The 20,986-nt window shown below is 35.4% G+C and overlaps 1 protein-coding gene across 1 annotated transcript in view; it reads right to left on the bottom strand.

Moving 5' to 3' along the window:
* The window catches only part of GSTCD (glutathione S-transferase C-terminal domain containing), a gene marked incomplete at its 3' end in the record, with an annotated part of 114,626 nt that overhangs the window by 9,716 nt on the left and 83,924 nt on the right, over window positions 1-20,986 (bottom strand). Inside the window, exons 6-8 of the mRNA XM_080796845.1 lie at window positions 14,900-15,015; window positions 14,694-14,738; window positions 13,325-13,453 (exon numbers count right to left, since the gene is read on the bottom strand). Of these exons, the coding sequence (XP_080652971.1) occupies window positions 13,325-13,453; window positions 14,694-14,738; window positions 14,900-15,015 (290 nt within the window). The remainder of the gene's footprint in view (window positions 1-13,324; window positions 13,454-14,693; window positions 14,739-14,899; window positions 15,016-20,986) is intronic.

The following is a 20,986-nucleotide window of genomic DNA, read 5'->3' as shown; positions in this document are numbered from 1 at the left end:
CAAGGTAGGGAGGGTCTTTCAGAGTGAAGAGGAGATTTTCTAGAAATTTCTGAATGTGAGTATCATAAGCTAGATTCCCTTCTTAAACTGGAAAACCAAAAGTAATGCTGTATTGGGAAGAGGAAAGCATGATTTCTGCTCTCAATCCTTCTGAATTTCCCCTCCTTTTAGGCTTACATTGATTTAGAAGTCAACAGTCCCCGTGGTTGTTGTCAATCCTCTTTCACTCTGAAAATCAAGTCTGGGAAGGTTGCCATTTGGTGGAGGCACCACTACTGGGTAACTGCAAGTAAAGAACTTTGATTTCTCATCTGTCCCTCTTATTTAATCAGCTTTGCAGGGTAAGAATCAGGCTAGTTCTTATTTTCATGAGTAGCTAGAGAAAACCTCACCGTAAAAGTTGTAGATGCATATTCCCCTGGAGGGGAAGAAAATAGAACCAACACTCCCTGAGTGTCCTTTATGTGGGGACACTATGTTGGGTGAAGGCATGCAGATCTTTCTATGCCTACAAAGGCCCTGAAAGATTTTTATCTCTGTTTTAGAAGTAAGGAAACTAAGGCTCAGAGAAATTAAGAACATGCCCACAACAAAGCAGATTCTGAGCGGCAGGATCCTGACCCCAGAGCCTGAACCCATGCATTAATTACATCAGGCTGCTTCCCTGCAAAACCCTTTCAAGGCTCTTAAAAGCTTAGACAATTTACTTTTATAAATCTCTCTTCACTTAGGTTCACATTCCCTTTGCTACATGCAAAATAATGAGTTTATTTCCCTCATTTAAACAAAACAACTAAATCTAAAAACTGTTTACACAATGAATTTTAGTCCTAAAAGGTTTTATTGCTTCATATGCTCCTAATTCCCATTGTTACCAAATGCAGATCAGAAAGAACAGGCAAATAACGAAGAGAGATATAGATCAATAGAACAATCTGAATATGAACATTGAACATAAAACAAAGGTGGCACTTCAAACCACTGGGAAAAAGATGTACTTTTAATTCATTTTTTTTAAGATTTTATTTTTAAGTAATCTCTATACCCAACATGGGGCTCGAACTTACAACCCTGAGATCAAGAGTTGCATGCTCTACCAACTGAGTCAGCTAGGTGCCCCAAAGATGGGCTTTTTAATAAGCGATGTTGAGTTAACTTGACAGCCATATGAAAAATAAAATGAGATCTTTTCTTCTCACCACACATAGTATATTTCAAATGGATTAGAGATTTTAAAGCGCAAAACAACAACAACAACCTTGAATGAATTCCTCTATAACCTAGGGGAGTGGAAATACTTAATTATGTCTGAAATTCTATATACAATAAAGAGTAAGGTTAATAAATTTGACAAAAATGAAAAAAATTAGATGGCAAAGAAACAAAAAAGATACATAAAAAGACAAATGACAAAGTGAGAAAAAAATTGGCAACTTAAAGCATTAACAAAAACAAAAAGTTAATATCCCTAATACATAGCAAGTTTCTGAAAATAAAGAGTATATAATCTGATGGTAAAATGGACAAAAGATTTGGAAAGTCCAGAAACAAAAATATGTGAATATTGTCTTAAACCAAAGTTGTTCAATATTGTTCAAAATAAGAGAACTATTACATTAAGATACTACTTATCACCTATTAAACTGGCAAAATTCTAAAATTTGATGACAATCTATGGGCCAGGGTATGGGGAAACAGATAATGTCATACATTGCTGGTGGGAATATAAAAATATCACAACCCCATGAAGGAGGAATTTAGCAATATCCAGGAAAATTACATGAGTAATTTGCGACCTCACTTCTAAAAATCTGTTCAAGGGAGACACTGGCCAAAACATAAAAAGATTTATTCATTGAAGCAATATTTGAAATAACAACAAGATGGAAACAAGCCAATTTTCCATTGAAAGAGGACTCGCGGCTTGCTCTGAAGCTCTGAAAAGGAATGAGGAACATTTCTCTACAGGGCCATGGTAGAGATTATTAAGTGAAAAATAATGTTAAAACAGTTCTCAAACTATTTTCAGTAACCATCACTGGTGTCTGTATTTTTGTTTTAAGACTCAAATGTGTATATTGTGAGATAAAGCAAATAAGAAATATGCTGGTGCCATTAGGAAACAGAGCTTTATTTTTTATTATTATTATTTTTTTTAAAGCATAGGAGAAAGAAGAAAGAGATATGAGATAGCTAAGTGAGGCTAAAAAGTTAAAATCCCATAGTTCTCGGGGCACCTGGGTGGCTCAATGGGTTAAAGCCTCTGCCTTCTGCTCAGGTCATGATCCTAGGGTCCGCATTGGGCTCTGTGCTCAGCAGGGAGCCTGCTTCCCTTCCTTTCTCTGCCTACTTGTGATCTCTGTCTGTCAAATAAATAAATAAAAAATCTTAGAAAAAAAAAATCCCACAGTCCTGAATTTAAATTGGAAGTGTCAGTATTTACCCACGATGATTAAAAAAAAAAAAAAAATTGCCTTGCTCAGACCACAGTAAATCCTGGAAGACCAAACCAGTGGCAATGACTATCCCCAGTACCTAAATTGTGCTAATCGAAATAGCATTTTCATTTAAAAACAATTTAGAGCTGCATGAAGGAATAGCCGCTGCCAGGTAGGAGGCAGGATATGCATAAGATGAGCTGGAACATCGTGTTATGCGGCAAGCATGGAGATATGAAATACTACTAAAGACCTATCGATAGGACTCAGGAGCTAACCTCAGGAGACTCCCACTGAACAAACATCTGAGCATCAGCAAGAATAAGAAGTGCAATACAGTAATAGTAAGTATTTCAAACATTAAACTGATGAGTCCATAATCAAACTGGGGGAAAAAAAAAAACTGGTCACTTTCAGTACATAACCAACTCACTTTAAAATCCAGAAAATATAGGGGAAGAATCAAATTTTATCCGGTCTTTCCTAATGTACTGACTGTACCTCTGCATAACCGAACAGTTAATAAAGGAAAGTAAACGAAGATGGAATGATAAGATAAGAAGAATATCACCCTTGCGCAATCCTTGCTGAAGTAATGGAGCTAAGGTCAATGACCACAAAAGCTGCTAAGGTTGCACAAGAGACAGCCAGATGGAAGTGCCTACTGACAGAACACACCACCACCTATGATACAGTCTTACCCCAAAGTAAACCTGATCTGATTATGTTCCTACAATCTAGATCTAAGCGCCCATTTCTAAGCAATCTCGGGAACAGGGTAATATGTGATACAACACCAGGGGGATCTGACCAGCAAAATCCAAATTGAGGGAAATTCTACAGGAGAAACAACATGGTCATGTAAACAAACTTTAAGGGAAAAAAAGAGACTGGGATAGTATAGGAGGAGGAATGCATCTACGTGCCCATACCTGAAACCTGTCAACATGGCAAAAGGATTTTTTTTCAGATGTAATTCAAGATTAAGAACATGAAAATACCAAGATTATTCTGGATTTACATGGGTGGGCTCAATTGAATCACATGAGGCCTTCAAAGGAGAGAACTTTCTCAGATCGGAAGCAAGAGATATGAGACCCAAGGAAAAGTCAGAGATTTGAGGCAAGAGAATGACTTGAACTACCATTGCTGGCTTTCATGGGTAGCTCTAGAAGTGGAGAATGAATCCTGGCTGAGCCAGCAAAGGAGCTGGAACCTTAATCTTACAATGTATGGAACTAAATTCTCCCGACAACCTGAATCATCCCGGAAGTGGATCTCCCTCAGAGCCTTTAGATAAGAGCCACACCAAAGCAGCAGCTGACTTGGACCTCATGACACCTGGAGCACAGAAACTAGCTGAGCCCATCTGGATTTCTCATCTACAGAACTGTGAGATAACAAATTGGTGTTATTTTAAGCTGCTAAATTTGTGGTCATTTTTTTTGACAAGAGAAATAGAAAACTAAAGCAGGTGAAAACCTATAAATTATCAGCTTTAAGAGTCATATTAACCATTGCAATTTTTGTGTCTTATTTCAATCCTTATTAAAAGAAATACACTGTAAAAAAAATCATGAGACAACTGATATAGAGAGTTTCTACAGCAACATAAAGGTGATTTTGTTCAGTAATTTGCTATTGTCTTGTATTAATCATTAAAGGCCTATAATTACTGCTTACAGTCCTAGAAATTGCAGAATTTATTCATTCAGTCATCATTCACTCATTCAACAATCACCGGGCATTTTGTATACATTGGTATTATGGTGGTGACTGGGAATGCAAAGGTCAAAAATATAACCCCTGTTGTATGTTCTGTCATAGTAACAATGGAATCCAAACTACTTAATACATTAATCGACTCCACCTGGGAATCATATATGTTGAAACAACTCATAAAGTTCATAAAATATCATGTCTCTCATGTGTGTGATTTACAGGGGATACAAAGAAGAGGAAAACACTACACATACAACAAGACACAAACAGTACACAAACTTGTCTTAATACAAGACAGAATATGTTAAGTGCCACTCAAAAAATAGAAACAGAAACATCAAAGGAGGGGCAGGGCATATTCAGATGGGGAGAATTCAGGCAGGGAGTCCTGGAGTAGGTGGCATTTGAGGAGGGCCTTGTAGAGTAGAAAGGAGTTTAGAAAGCAAAGAAGTAACAAGCACGCAGGCAAAAGAACAGATGGCATTTTCATAAAATACGGAGTGATACTAACATTAGTAATAATATAAAATTTAATATTTATTGAGTAAGTCATTAAGTGCTTTCCATGTATTTGCTCATTTAACACAATAACCCTACAAAGTTAAGTATAACTTTTTAAGTTTACCTTTTTATTGTGGTAAAAATATATATAAGATTTACCATCTTAACTTTTTTTAAGATTTTATTTATTTGACAGAGAGAGAGATCACAAGTAGGCAGAGAGGCAGGCAGAGAGAGGAGGAAGCAGGCTCCCCACTGAGCAGGGAGCCCGATGCGGGGCTCGATCCCAGGACCCTGGGATCATGACCTGAGCCGAAGGCAAAGGCTTTAACCCACTGAGTCACCCAGGCCCCCTGCATCTTAACAATTTTTAAGTGTACACATTGTTGCAAACTTTTTCATCTTGCAAAACTGAAACTCCAGGGGCACCTGGGTGGCTCAGTTGGTTAAGCAACTGCCTTTGGCTCAGGTCATGATCCTGGAGTCCTGGGATCAAGTTCCGCATTGGAATCCCTGCTCGGTGGGGAGTTTGCTTCTCCCTCTGACTCTCTCCCCTCTCATGCTCCCTCTCTCCCTCTCTCTCTCGTAAATAGATAAAGTCTTTAAAAATAAAACAAAAAAACTGAAACTCCATACCAACTGAACAGCAACTTCCCTTTTCTGCTTCCCCTCAGCTCCTGGTAACCACCATTCTGCTTTCTGTTTCCATGCATGGAATTACCTTAGATACCTCATATAAGAGGAACTTTACAGTATTTCTTTTTGTAACTGGCTCATTTCACTTAGCATCCTCAAGTTTCATCCAGGTTGTAGCATTATAAGATTTCCTTGTTTTTCAAAGGCTAAATTATATATATATATATATATATATATATATATATATATATAAATAAAACATATATATATAAAATATATATATATATCACATTTGTGTATATATGTGTATATATACATATATATTATATATATCACATTTTGCTTATATTATATATATGTATACATGTACATATGTATATATATCACATTTTGTTTATCTATTCATCTGTCCACGGACATTTGAGTTGCTTCCACCCCTTGGCTATTGGGAATAGTGCTGCTGTGAATAGGGGTGTGCAAATATCTAAGTAGGTACTACTTTAAGATAAGGAAATGAGGCTCAGAGAGGGTAAGTAACCTGTTCCAGGTCACACAGCAAATCAAAGACCGTTACTCAGACAGTTTGGGGCCTCCATCCTAGATAACTACTCTTTACAAATACATCCCCTCTCTTTTATTCATTTCATTGGTCCTACTATGTTCTGAAATTACAAGAAGATAGGGAACTAGCATGTATTCAGTATCTGCTAGATGTCAAAATCTTTACATTGATTTTTTAATTTAATCATTTAATTATTATCTTAGTTTAATATGTCAAGTAGCTCTTACTATCTCCATTCGCAATAACATGTCCAAAGTCACCCAGCCAGCAAGACCTGGTCTGAGGTCACAAGTGACGAAGCCAAGATTTAAACTTAAACAACTGCCTGATAACAAACTTGGCTCAAGTTCTCCATGTTCTATTTGCTCCTTTCTGAGAGATAGGGAATGAATAGAAAGTCATCTACTGGACTCCAGGCCCAGCTCTCACATTAACTTGCTATGCTCCTATGTAGATACAGATAGCTTCAACTGCTCCATCTGTAAAATGAGAAGGATGAACTGGATGATCTCTAAATTTGCCCAGCCCAATTAGGCTCTGAACCTTTGCTTCTCAAAGAAGGATTCTTAATCAAATATCTTAGACAGAAGTAGGTGTGGTCCTAACTGTGCACTCATGTTCTCTCCCCAATCCCTTTGAAAACTTTTGTGCAATTATATGATAGATAATTGGCTTTACAGTAATAACAAAGAGTCCTTTGTTCTGTACACTCTTCCACCCCTAGAACATCTGGCAACCAAAGCCAATGCTTTTCAACTCCCTGGTTTTCTTTCCTAAAATCTAGCACTTCTTTGATATAATAAGTGCAGACTGTTATCCCTTGATTTATAAATATTAGACATTATCTATTGATTTTCCATTATGGAAGATGAAGTTTTATTTGATGAAGTGGTTTGTTTTTTTATATTTACATCCTTTTCCCTTTTACCATGCTCTTTTTTTTTTTTTAAAGATTTTATTTATTTATTTGACAGAGAGAGAGATCACAAGTGGGCAGAGAGGCAGGCAGAGAAAGAGGGGGAAGCAGGCTCCCTGCTGAGCAGAGAGCCCGATGCGGGGCTTGATCCCAGGACCCTGAGATTACGACCCGAGCCGAAGGCAGAGGCTTTAACCCACTGAGCCACCCAGGCGCCCCTCCTTTTACCATGCTCTTAATATTACGTCCAACTTTAAGTATTTATATAATGTCTTTATTATTGTTGCTTTACATATATACTGTTCACTGCTGAGCTAAGCGTGTTATACAATTTTTTAAAATTTAATTTTAATTTTAAATTTTAATTTTTTTATTAAAATTTTTTAAATTTATTTATTTGATAGACAGAGATCACAGGTAGGCAGAGAGGCAGGCAGGGAGAGAGAAGAGAGGAGAAAGCAGGCTCTCCACGGAGCAGAGAGCCCGATGCAGGGCTCGATCCCAGGACCCTGGGATCATGACCTGAGCCGAAGGCAGAGGCTTTAACCCACTGAGCCACCCAGGTGCCCCTGCAATTTTTTTTTTTAACACTCAGGCCTCTCCCTACTCAAAAGCTCTGTAAAATGCCCTATTGTATAACTTTCCACTGTATAAAAACTACTAAGTAATCAGTCTCATTTTTCTTTCCTGAAAATCTTTCCTGGGCTTTCTGACCTTTAACTAAACGACTCAATGCTTTCTAGGCCTTTTGCCTAGCTCTGGTCCTGAGATTTCCTTTGCCACCATACTGAGAATTTTCTTCACCTCCTTTTGTGTTCGATCCCACTTTTTCCTTTTTCTTATTACTCTCTTGTGTCAGTGAAACACATCTTCTAGGTGTTTCCTGAAGTACATTTCTTGAGATGTTAACATTTTCTTCATTACTTTCACACTTTAAAAAACAAGTGTTTTATTTCGGGTTCTATTTCTTTTTTTGTTCTATTTTTACAGGTGATGTCATACTTCATTTTTTAGATTTTCTACTTGTTCTTTTTTTTCAATTTTGGTTAACATATTATTAATTTCCAAGAAGTTCCTTCTTGTTCTCTGTTAGTTCATTTTTCGTTCCTCCCCCCCACCCCATCTTTTCATTCTGCGCTTGTTTCCTTCATGTAGTATCTTCTCTGATCTCTCCATGGATGAGATCCTTTGTTATGTATGCTTTTGGTCTCTATCTTCTGTTTCAGATGTTTTCCACATCTGATATTCCTTGGCTGTCAGTTCACATTAAAGAGCGAATCACTAAGAAGTTGACTGGAAGTACTGAATGAAAGGCTTGAAGACTGGTGGGCTTCACTAGTGACTGAGTGATCAGGTGGTTGGCTGCTTTTTTTTTTTTTTAAATTACAGCTATAGTGTCTATAGTCATTTTCTCTGGGGACAGCTCTGATTCTAAAGACAAACATTTTTTGATCTCTTTGATTGAGAACATGATTCCAACTTCTGAAGTTCTGGAAGTAAGGGCAACTGGGGGGTGAGGGAGAAGAAATCCATCATTCAGTACACAGATTCCCATTGAGTCCTTGTTTTCAGTATGGCACATCACCCTTGCCCTCCTCTGTGCCCAGTATCCCTGTATCTTGAGCATCTCTGGGCTCAGTTTCTTCATAGAAAAACCTTCTAGTTCCTTGCAGGAGTCATGGAGTCTACACAAGATGGAGGTAAGTATCTGGGTCTCTAAATATTTTTTTAAAAAATTTTTTATTAACATATAATGTATTATTAGTCCCAGGGGTACAGGTCTGCGAATTGCCATCTAAATATTTTTAAGTAAACATGTTTTCAGCTCTTCTTTATCCCCTTCCCCTGAGGTTTCTGGTGTCCTGAATTCTTGACATTGTCTGGGATTCGATGAGAGCAAAGTGACTTGCTTCCTGACAGTCACTCCTTCTCCTCATGCATTTAAGTTTGTTTCCTCTTTTTCTACTCAATAGTTTACCACTCTGCTTCACTGTGCTTTCTGCCTTGATATATTATGGTTCAAATTACAGAATCTTGAACGTAGGTTCATCAAAGATGGAGTATGATTCTTCTGGTCTTTGTTCTCCTTGTTATGTGGGGATGTGCTCTTTCTTGGAGAGAAGGAGACTGAAATACCTCTATCTGCTGTCTTCACATGGAAGTCCTCTATTTTGCCTTAATTTCTTTTCAAAATTATGTCTGCAGACTACGTACTTTCTCAAGTTCCTTTTCTTTTAAAATAAGGATTATATAAATTATTTATCAAAGGTATTACTGAATTACATTGTATAATTGCATATTTATTGTACTGTATACAATTACATTGTATAATTGTATACTAACATACATAACTTGAAATGAGCTTGTAATTAAGCACTCAGCACTGATAAACCACAATCATATAAAAATTTATTATGGATAAGATAGAAAAAGGTAAATACATAACTCAAAAATAAACCATTTTGAGATTTTGATATATATTGACAATATAGAAAATATTCACCAATACTGTTAAAAATCAATATCTTATCACCTGGTTCAGAAGACTCTGTTACTGTTGGAATTACCCAGCAAAAACATTTGCTGTTTAGCATTGATACAGGTTTTTGTTTTTCAATACGGTGTGTTTTTCCTTTCTGTAATATTGTATGAGACCATGTGTATTAATATACACTGTAAGTTAGGTCCTAAAAAGCATAATCTTGTAAAGTAAGTTTTCACAATAATGAAGATTATTTGTCTTGCATTAGACAAAGCATTAATAGATCCTCCCCCCTTTTTTAAGCCTTAAAAATCCATTTGTGAAGCAGTTTTTTATGTTTCCCTTTAAGGGTTGTTAATCAATACATACTGTCTTAGTTTGAGCAGTTATTAAAAAACAAAAAAAATCACCATATAGTGGGTGGGTTAAACAGCAAGCATTTATTTGTCACAGCTCTGGAGGGTGAGAAGTCCAAGATCAGGGTGCTGGCAGATCTAATGTCTAGTGAGGAACCCCTTCCTGGTTTGCAGAGAGACAGTTAGGAGAGGAAGCAGGCTCTCTCTTCTTACAAGGGCACCAATTCCACTTCAGGAGGGCTCCACCTTCATGACCTAATTACCTCCCAAGGGCCCCACCTCCTAATTCTGTGACATTAAGGGTTAGGAAGTCAACATAGGAATTTTTTGAAAGAGGACGCTAACATTCAACCCATAACATATACGTAATTCAGGATCATATAGCTACATGTATTGAAACTGGGATGTTTCTTCTTCTTGGATGTTTCTTACTTTGGGAAAGTATTTTCCTCAGGACACTAATAGTCATTATAATCAAAATCACAAAATAACAAGGTATTTCCGTAATAATCACTTGTTTTTTGTTTTTGTCTCTGTTTTTTTTTTTAAGATTTTATTTACTTATTTGATAGGCAGAGATCACAAGTAGGCAGAGAGACAAGGCAGAGAGAGAGGAGGAAGCAGGCTCCCCGTGGAGCAGAGTCAGATGTGGGGCTCGATCCCAGGACCCTGGGATCATGACCTGGACCGAAGGCAGAGGCTTTAACCCACTGAGCCATCCAGGCACCCCCAATAATCAGTTGTTTTGAAAGAAAAAAAATATTTTATATGTTCAGAATTCTTTTAGATACCTTGTAATAATCCTTAGGAACCTATTAGCCTTTCCTGGTGAAATAAGCTATCTATTATCTATCTATCTCTATCTATGAAATATTAAACACATATTTAGTCTTCTATCTTTATTGCTTACCTTATCATGAATACAAAAGTAACATTTTAAATTTGAGGTATTTTGAAAGTATGGAAAATAATAAAGAAAAAACATTATTACACAGTGTATAGAGATAGCTACCTTTAAAAAAATCCATATTAGCATATTCCTCCCACCCTTTTTAAATGCAGAGATCACACTGACAACAGTAAAAGGAGGCCCAATTTACTGAGTACTTCCTGAAGGACACAGGACCTCCTAAGTGCTTCACATATGTTGTATCATTATCCTATGAGCCAGGTATTTATACCTAGTCTACACATGGAAAAACTGAGGATTAGTGACTTAAATAAATTGCCCAAAGTCATACAGCCAGTAATTGGCCAAGCTGAGATTTTGGCACAAGGTTGCCCAATGTTAAAGTCCATACTCTTTACCATTATGTTTATTTTCTTTGTTTACCATCATAACTAATTTTTCATGTCATTAATAAATCACTGCAAATATCATGTAAAGTAAAGTAAAAAATGTAAAACTTCTGTATGATTAGGCTTGTCTCAGGGAAGCCCTGCAGTCAATGAGCAATAATATATTTTTTTAATTTTGGCAAAATTTAAGAGCAAAAATGGAGTATCATTGTTAAAGTTAAAATGTCTAGAGACTCTGAATATTTTTACAAGCTTATTAGGCTTTTGTACTTCTAAAGATATATATTTCTCAAATAAGTACAATGTAAACCAGAAACTACAAGATGACTCTTTGGAACAAACAGTATTACCACCTCAATGATTCTGGTTGTACTGGGCAGGTACAGTAGGTGAACATGTTGGAAGACCTAATTAAAAGATGTGAAAATATTTAGATTTATTCTCTTTCATTATTTGAGATCAAACTAGTTTAACAACATTAGAAAATCTATTCATTTTTGCCTGCTATGGGTTGTTGTATTAATGGAGGTAAGACTAATAATTAATATTTTAATTCTTACATATAAATGATTTGCTTAAAGTTCTAAAGATAGTTGATTCTAAGACTTTAAAATTCTCTCCTTAAAATCTGGTTTACATCATTATTTTCATATCTAAAGAAAAAATGTAAAAGAAAAAGGTATTTACTAAGCAAAGATAAATGTTAACTAAACCGTTATCGAAATACTACAAAATCACAAAATTATAAAATTATAAAATAACCTTTATTTGAAATACCATAAAATCATGAATTAATGCAGTTTTAATGCATTTCCAATTCTGATTTCCTCTCTAGCTACACTATTTTCACTGTAATCTATTTAATACAAGAGTTGGAGCCACTGATGCGTTCAGTTTGATTTATCTAATGACAATACCTCAATTATCCTCCTAGGGAAAATTATTTTCTTGAGAGTAAATCTTATTTTAGTTTAATCCTCCAAGTAATTTTAATTCATTTTCAATATATCTTGACAAAAGTAATTATGGAAGAAAAAAGCCATTATGAACATACTATTATGAAATGTAGAGAAAATATCACATCAAAAAAGACATACATATTTTCAGTTGGTGTTAGTGAATTATGACCTTGGGAGTTACAAGAATATGCCAGAATGATTTAGCATCTATAAACCACAGAAGGGTGAAGAGATGTATGGCTGATAAGATGGGAATTTTGTGATTTGAGAGGTAAGTAAATGGGCAGCAATATTTTGCCATCTTAAATACTCTGCCTGGTGTACTGGTAACATGGGCAATGGCTTAATATCTCATTTCCTGGGAGAAGCTTTAAACTTTATGTCAGTATTTCTGTAAAATTTAAGTTGTACATAAATATATAGTTAATTTGAATTTGCTCTTTCAGATATCTGCATTTCCTGGATTTTCTTATTAACAGTTTACTTCTCTTCATATAGGCTTGGCCTGAGATAACCAATCTAGATCATGTCTCCAAAGGAAACAAATTGCATACATTTTCACTGTAAAAGATAACAATAAACCTCACAAATTTCCAGTAGTTGATATTTAGGAAATGAACATCACTGGACAAAAATCATAAGAACCATGAAAGTGTGAGTTTCTGAGACTGAAGAAGATTTCCAGCTAGACCAGCCTATCATGTATGTTTTATAAACATAATCTTCCTTGAAAGTGATTTGGCAAATATATCAAAATCTTAAACAAAGCATCATAGTAATAATTATACATTATAACATGAAAAAAAAGAAACATGATCAATAAGTTGGGGAAAGATTTATAACAGTGTTCCATTAAAGCAAGATCTATGTAGTATGATGTCAACATATGTGTAAATATGCATTTGTATGTGTGCATAAACATATAAAGACGAAAGCTTTTTGATACTATTCATTTCTCAGTAGTGGAAATACTGGTGATTCTTCTTTGTATCATTATGTATTTTTCTATATTGAGCATTTGGTCCTCTAAAAATAAAAAAAAATTATTTAAAAAAAATATAAGAAATAACAGCAATATTTCTTTGTTTTTCTTTTCATTATCCTTTAAAAATGTAAAATAAACCAAGGGAGGTCATTGTTACTAGAATTCATTTGTTCATTCAATTAAGAACTGTTTTTAAGCACTTGCTACATGTCAAGCATTGTTTCAGGCACTGGGCATTCTGCAGTGAAGAAGATAAAGCTCTCATCTGGGAGAGAAACAAATGTTACCTCCATCACATAATGGTGAAGTGCTATGAATGAAATAATATTCATTAATGTGCTATACTGTAGAGATAGAAAACAAAGGTTATAAACTTCTTTAGCAAAGAATATAAAAGTATCTCCTTTGATTAGTGTAAGGCATATAATTTTTCTTAATTAAAGAAATTGAAATTGCTTGATTACTTACCCCAATATTAAACATCCCTGTAAAATACTCCATATTTGCTTGAATGAACCAAATGTTGCTTAAACCTAGTTCATCACTTCTCTTCTTAGCACGAATTAATGATAATTCCTTGTTTTCTATTAATGTAACCTAGATTTCACCCAGGAAACAATAATACATTCAGTAACATAACTCAGACATTAGGGCAAAGTATTATTACTGTGTCTCTAAGTGTCCAGACTATTGGGAAGGGAGAAAAAGAAACCATATATCCCTGATTCTGTTTCTCCACAGTTCTACTTTATGACCTTTCTTCCTCTAATTCCAAACACCAAGTTGTTACTTTTCCTTTATAACAAAACAGACACCTGTTAGTCCCCCCACCCCCGGATTCCTTGTTTATTTTGCCCTTTATTTTCGAAAAAAGGAAAAGAATAATACCCTCTTACCCACCCTCTCTCCCCCAGCATTCTGTTACATGTCATTCTGGCCAGTCTATGAGTTCATCTTTTTCTTCTGTGAGGAATCACTGTAATTATTTTGCACCTTCCAGAGAGTTCACAAACAAAGAATCTGCCCCATTCATTTTGTATTTTTTTAAAAAGTCATCAAATTCTAGACTTCAGGCTAAAAGATGGTCACTTGCAAAGAAATGATTTCACATGGCAGAAGACTAAAAAATAAGAAATTTCTAACAAATGGTGGCAATGACTGCATAAATGATGGTACATTTCCTTAAAAACATACTATGTAGTTACATTTTGGTGATATTTTAATAATGATATTTACAACTATTTGCAATAGGGAAAAACATTTATGCTACAATACTGAGTTAAAGCTGGTGACTAAAATTATATTTGCATTTTTAGCATTTGCAGCAATACGCATCCTCACGGACAACGACTTGATGAGAACATGGGGAGAAAAGCATTTGATGGATGAGTGTGGTAAATTTGGAACTTATTTTTCTCTTTAACAAATTTTGTTATTGTTGTTACAATTTTGGTACAATGGATAAAAATCAAGATACCAAAAGAATATGCTCAACAAGTTTCAGAAGATAGTATTTCTGGTATAAAACTATGTCGACAATTAAACAGGTGTCACCACTAATTATCTTATTTAACAACAGAATGGTTATTTCAAAATATAACACTTGTATAGAAATTGAAAAAGGTATTGTGATCCTACTCTACTTTTTCTTTAAGATTCTTAGAAGTTTAGTTCAAAGAAAAAAAAAACTATCTGTGCCACATAATGTGACCTGAGTGAATGATTATGAATTCAAAGAGCAGAGGTCAGACAGACTCAGCTAACTGAATTGGCTATAATTTTTTCCTTTGTTTCCTTCCTTCCCGATGTTTCCTTTCATGGGTTATTCAGATTTTACCTGACATGATGGCAGCATGTGAGCAAGGACAATCCCAACATGGCCCTGGAAAAGGCAGAAAAAGAAACAAGTTAATTTTGGCCCCTAAGGCTTTTTCTCATTCTGAGGCAGCAGTCTTGCCAAACGAAAACATGACTTTGAATGTACTACAGCAAAGTCACATCGTCAGGGAAAGACTAAAGGGAACAAAAGGAGAGACGTAATACCCCGCCGCTGCAGAAATCCACAATTCTGTCACCAGGTTTGGCCTGATTTGTCACGATGTAAACAAGGTTGTTTAACTGCTGCTGCTTCCTCAGAGCTCGATCACTGGACATTTTACCTGGGGAAGACAAGAGATGAAGACAATGAAATGTTAGGCATCGTGGGGGAGTGAGAAGGCACTCACAGACTGCTGGCATCCAGGGAGAGGGGTAAATGTATAAATGAGTTACAAATTCCACATCATCCACCATGAGAGGACCAGAGGAGCAGAGAACTGAAACCCAGAAATGGACTTCATGCATATTTTTACTTTTATTCATGTCCAACTTCTCTGTCAAGAGCCACTGAAAAAGCGTCTTCTAGAGAGGAAACAATAAGTGAAATATTAATGGCAGAGTCAGAAAGTGTTCAATAAATGTTTACTAGATGAATAAAAATTAACAGTGATAGTCTCTTGCCTCCATTCTTATCAGAGACAGATTACAAAAATTACCTAATTCTAGTGCATTGTTTCAATCTCTTTGGACAAAAGAGATCCATAACAAATAAAAACATTTTTCTTATTTAACTGGCACGTCCTTGAACTCTTAGCTTTTTTGGTTAGGAACGTTGGAACCTAGGTGTCACATTGTCTGAAATATATCAATAGTTGGTGTATTTAGAGAGAAATTAGATTTTACCATTTCGGCTTTGAAGCTTCTTTTCCTCATGAGTCAGACACAGAAATCTAATGCAATTAGAGATTAAAGATAGGGCATTTCCAAGTATGAAATGCCTTGGGCCTAGCAGCATGAAAACATCTTAACTCTCCTTCAAAGCCACTAGTTAAGTCCACTTCAGAAGTTAACTTCAGAAGAATGAATGAAATTATTTGTTTTTACATATTTCACATGCACTTTTTGTAAGAGCAAGATTAAGAAAATATAAGAGAGCAGATTTCATTGATATAGTTAAAAATCAAGCCCAGATAATCTTTTGGCTTGATCAAAAATTATGTACAGTTACCAACATTCCCCCTGCTCCATTTTCACAGAAAAATAGCCTGGCTTTTTTCTTTTCTTCTGTTTTCTGTTTTCCTTCTTTCTTAGGTTACAAAAATAAAACACTGGAAACCCTTTATTTTTGGAAAAAATAGAAAATATGAAAAAAAATCTATTGAGAAAAAAAGATCCATAATCAAGTAATTCAGAGTTGATATCTTTGTATATATGTACTTCCAGCTGTATCCATAAATTCATAATATTCTAGATGCATATAAAACACTATATATAAGATTGATATATATGTCAATGCATGTTTCTATGCTATAAGTTTTAATGGCTGCATAGTAGTCCATTGACTACATCTACCACACTTATGTAAACAATCTCCTATTGTAATAATGTGGTCATCGTCATACAGCTAAATCATTATACACATTCATAGTTATTTAGCACGGCCTAATGTGAATTTCAAACATGAAGGGCATTTAAATCAGTAGCTGGTGACTTTATTTATGAAGACAGTTTCATGTAGCTTTCTTTTCATTTTTTCTAATAATATAATTGTAAAAAAATTAAACAAAATAAGTGAAAGCCCCTGACACCCTACCCTTCCTGGATTACCACGTCTAAGAAATTATGACAATTTTCAACACGGCAAAGTTGAAAGAATCTTATAGTGAATGTCTCTAAAACCTCCACTTAGATTCTACCATTAACAACTTACCACGCTTGGTTTAATCACACTGCTATTCATCTATCCATCTGTGTATCCATCCATTCATAAATCTGCCTTATATTCTACGGCAATGCAGTTCTGATTTGGAAGAGGAAGGGTAACAACAGGAAGGGGAGGAGAGTGGCAAAAAAAGAAAAGTATTTTTGAGCCCTGTGGGAAAGCTAGAATCACAAATACTGCTGTTTAATGGAGCCACCAAGAAGCAAGAAATGAACACAAACATTTCAGTCTTCATTTTGTGGATTTCTTAACATTTCTTAGCCAAAGGATTTTCATAAAGTCAAAAGGAATTACCTTTTGTTAAGAGTAAGGAGAAAAGGGGCACCTGAGTGGCTCAGTGGGTTAAGCCTCTGCCTTGGGCTCAGGTCATGATCCCAGGGTCCTGGGATTGAGCCCCGCATTGGGCTCTCTGCTCAGCGGGGAGCCTGCTTCCCTCTCTCTCTCTGCCTCCTTCTCTGCTTACTTGTGATCTCTATCTGTCAAAAAAATAAATAAAATCTTTAAAAAAAAAAAAAGGTAAGGAGAAAAGAAAATGTATTTAATGGAACAACTAACAGGAAGTTGGGTACCATATTTTTATTAGACATTTAGAATTATCTAATTTCTTAGGTTTGCTTCAAAAGCAAATGTTGATGAAGATCTGTTTTTCTTGCTACGTTTGCATCTTTGCATATAAAGAATTCACGCTGATATGAAGGCTGAAGGCAAAGAGGTAATTTTCAGGGTTGTATTTAAATAGACACTATTAGGCTGCATGTAATATTCACAAATTGAGCTAAAAATACAGTAGCATGATGCTCAGATGCTTTATAGAAAAGCCACCTCTAATAAAGCATTCCTCCTACCCATTCCAGTTTTATAAATATTATGAAGCTCCTGGAAACATGACCAGGATCTTAAATACACTGGACAAGGTAAGAAAGTGGTATTTTGAAATATGGTATTAATTTAAAAATCCAGTCCACTCTATTTATATCCAACATTCTTGTGCCTAAGACACCACTTATAAGCATAAATTTATAATCTATTTTTAGTTTGACTGAAAATGCTGGTTCCTTAAGGGCCATCATAGAAAAAGAAATCTAAGAATCAAATCGTCAGATGTTTTAATACAAATGATCTCATTTGTTCTGTGATGTAATTCTCCCACAGTGAAGTCTTTCCTTTGTCTAATTCAAGTTAGGAGGAACCTGATTATTTAGACAACTTCTGTGTTGTTTGCATGGCCCAAAAGAAAAATACAAAGGTAAAGGAATAAATTTTTAAGCAATGGAAGAGCAATATTAGAACACTGGGCTCATTTACGTTCTATAGGGCAATAGACAGTGAAAGGCAGGTCCCATCCCCAGGGTACCTATAGTTTTCAGGCTTGGAATATCACTTGGGCACCTATGATCAGTACCTGTCTATATGCTGAGGATACATCTCAAAGTGAATAAAACATAGTCCTGGTCCTTCGGGAGCTAAAAGAGGATCTAAAGGAAGTTACAGGTGTTCATTATGTGCAAATGTATATGTGCTGAAAATAAAGGACTAATTGAGACATCACCGAGGGCTTGACAGAGACTTGAGGCATTTCAGCCAAGTCTTTAAGGAGGAGCAGAAACTTGCCAAATAGAATGGCAAGGGAAAGTTTGCTAAGAACAATATGACCTGTTTAGGGGAAAACAGCAATTAGCTCATGTGCTTATGAATGAGGATCGATGAAGAAGTGGTAGAACACAAGACAGATCTGAAAATACAGGCATGACCAGATGGGAAAGAGCTTTGCTTGTTATTTTGCCTCTCTTGCTATAGAGAAAACAGGGCCTCATTTTAATATTTAAGGTGCTTAGAGCAACTTAGAGACAAGTTTTACTTGAATAGACAGCATGGTTATTTTTACATTACATATTAAAGATGTTCCCTTATAATGCTTGTCTGCATTATTTTTATTCAGGATAGAGTACAGCCTCAAATCAAATCAGATTATTAATAGATTGCTTTGGAGGATTCAACCTCAACTGATGCTAATTATCATTACATCATTTAATTAAGAAAATGAGATAGAATCAACTCATTGGAACTCATTAATTCATTTTGAACCCTGGTGTTTTAGATCAAGAAAGCCCTTGGACTCCTTATTGGATATTCCTTCTCACTCTCCTTCCCAGACTCTCTTCCCTTGGTATAGCTCCGAAATGCTATGCTCACTAGGTCCTGTTTTTTGTGCCATAGCTTGTCATTGAGCATGCTTTTCCTGTGTATGTAACTAAAGTCCCTTCCACATCCACCCATTAAAACATCTCTTCTTTGCTTAAAATACCTTCAAAGGTATCTCTCTGCCTTAAGAAAACAATGTTTACTTCTTGGCAAGAAAATAAGTCCTCTACTGATCTGAGCCCTGCTACTTTGGCAAACTCAACTTCTGGAACTTTCCTATATATCCCCTATATTCCAGCCTTTCTGAACAATGGATAGTTCCTTTATACATTTGTTTCCTCTGCTTGAAACCAAGGTGAGGCGGTGCCTTTATACATTTGTTTCCTCTGCTTGAAACCAATTTTCTTGCTTTAGAACCTCAGAAACCCTATCAGCTTTCCATGCTCCTGACTGTATTTACATTTAGTATTTTATAATAAATTTTTTAAAAAGGCAAAGAAAAAGTTACTTTTTGGTACTTCGGTACTACCCGAAAGAACTCATCTTTTATACTATAAAACAGTAGTATTGTTAAGTGGTGAAAAATTTTCTTGTTATACACTTCTGGGTATCTTTCTGAAGAAAATGTAAACACTAACTCAAAAATATATCTGCACCTCTGTGTTCATTGCAGCTTTATTTACAATAGTCAAGATATGGAGACCACTTAAGTGTCCATCGATGTGTGATGGATAAAATGTGGTATACAGATTGCAACTGAATATTATTCAGCTATACAAAAGAATGAAGTCCTGCCATTTGAGACAACATAGATGGATGTTGAGGGTTTTTGCTAAATGAAATAAGTCAGACAAATAACATATGATCTCATCATGTACAAGTGGAATCTAAGAGAATAGCTTGATTATTGCCAGGTGGGCAGGGAAAGTGGGCAAAACGTGTGATGGGAGTCAAAAGGTACAAACTAGCTATAAAATAAATAAGTCACGAGGGTGTAATGTATAGCATGGCAACTATAGTTAAAAATACTGTATTGCATATTTGGAAGTTGCTAACAGAGTAGATCCAAAAAGTTGTCATCACAAGAAAAGAATTCTATAACTATGTGTGGTTATGGATGTTAGTTAATTAGACTTATTGTGGTGGTCATTTCACAACATATACAAATATCAAATCATTATGCTGTACACCTGGAACTAAAATACTGTATGTCAATTATACCTCAAAAAGTTTTTTAAATGATATGTAGGCACAATTAATTATATTAACTACCAAAAAACCCCTAAGATAAAATTGCTTCTGTCTTCCTGAAATAGATACAGATGATTTTTCCTGACCCAATAAACTTGGGTCCAATTAAATGGAAAGAGTGTTAGAAGATGGACAGGCACATAACATGTGCTTAGTAAAAGTTTAATGAATTTATTTTCTCTGCAGTTAGGACAAGCTGGATTTTAAGGCCACATGCTTACTTCTGCAGGTACTAAACATAAAAACAAGTTAGCTATCAATGCTATGCCTGTATTTGTTGAAATAGTAAAAGAAGTCAACTACGAAACTGTTTTATATGGGAATGTAAGTTTCTACGAACTTCGGTGAGGGAATAAGAAAACACCTATTTAAAGCCATATCAAAAGCTAGACGAAAACAAATTCAAAATGAATTAAGAACTAAATGTGAGACAGGAAACCATTAAAATCCTTGAGAAGAACACAGACAGCAACCTCTTTGACCTCAGCCATAGCAACTTCTTAATAGATAACTCTCCTAAGGTAAGGGAAACAAAAGCAAGTGTAATATCCTGGGACTTCATCAAAATAAAAATCTTCGGCATAGCAAAGGAAACACCCAGGCGCCCCAAGAAACAGACTCTTAACAATAGAGAGCATACTGAGGGTTACCAGAGGGAGATGGGTGGGGGGATGGGTTAAACAGGTGATGGGGATTAAGGAGGACACTTGCTGGGATGAACACTGGGTGTGGTACATAAGTATTGAATAACTAAATTGTACACCTTAAACTAATATTACATTGTATGTTAACTAACTGGAGTTTAAATAAAATCTTAAAAAAAAAAAAAAAGCTAGAAAGGCAGGAATGAAATTCCTAAAGAAATTCCTGAGTTGATGTGTAAAACTAAGCAGCAACATAAAGTTTACACTTTAGGTTAGTGCAATTTTGTTTTGAATTTTGGACATGACTTGTTGGAAATACTAAACATTTATAAT

Source organism: Martes martes, assembly GCF_963455335.1.
Source record: "Martes martes genome assembly, chromosome: 2".
Taxonomy (NCBI): Eukaryota; Metazoa; Chordata; class Mammalia; order Carnivora; family Mustelidae; genus Martes; species Martes martes.
Note: the sequence above shows the minus strand (reverse complement) of the source record. Positions and strands in the feature narration are given on the sequence as shown.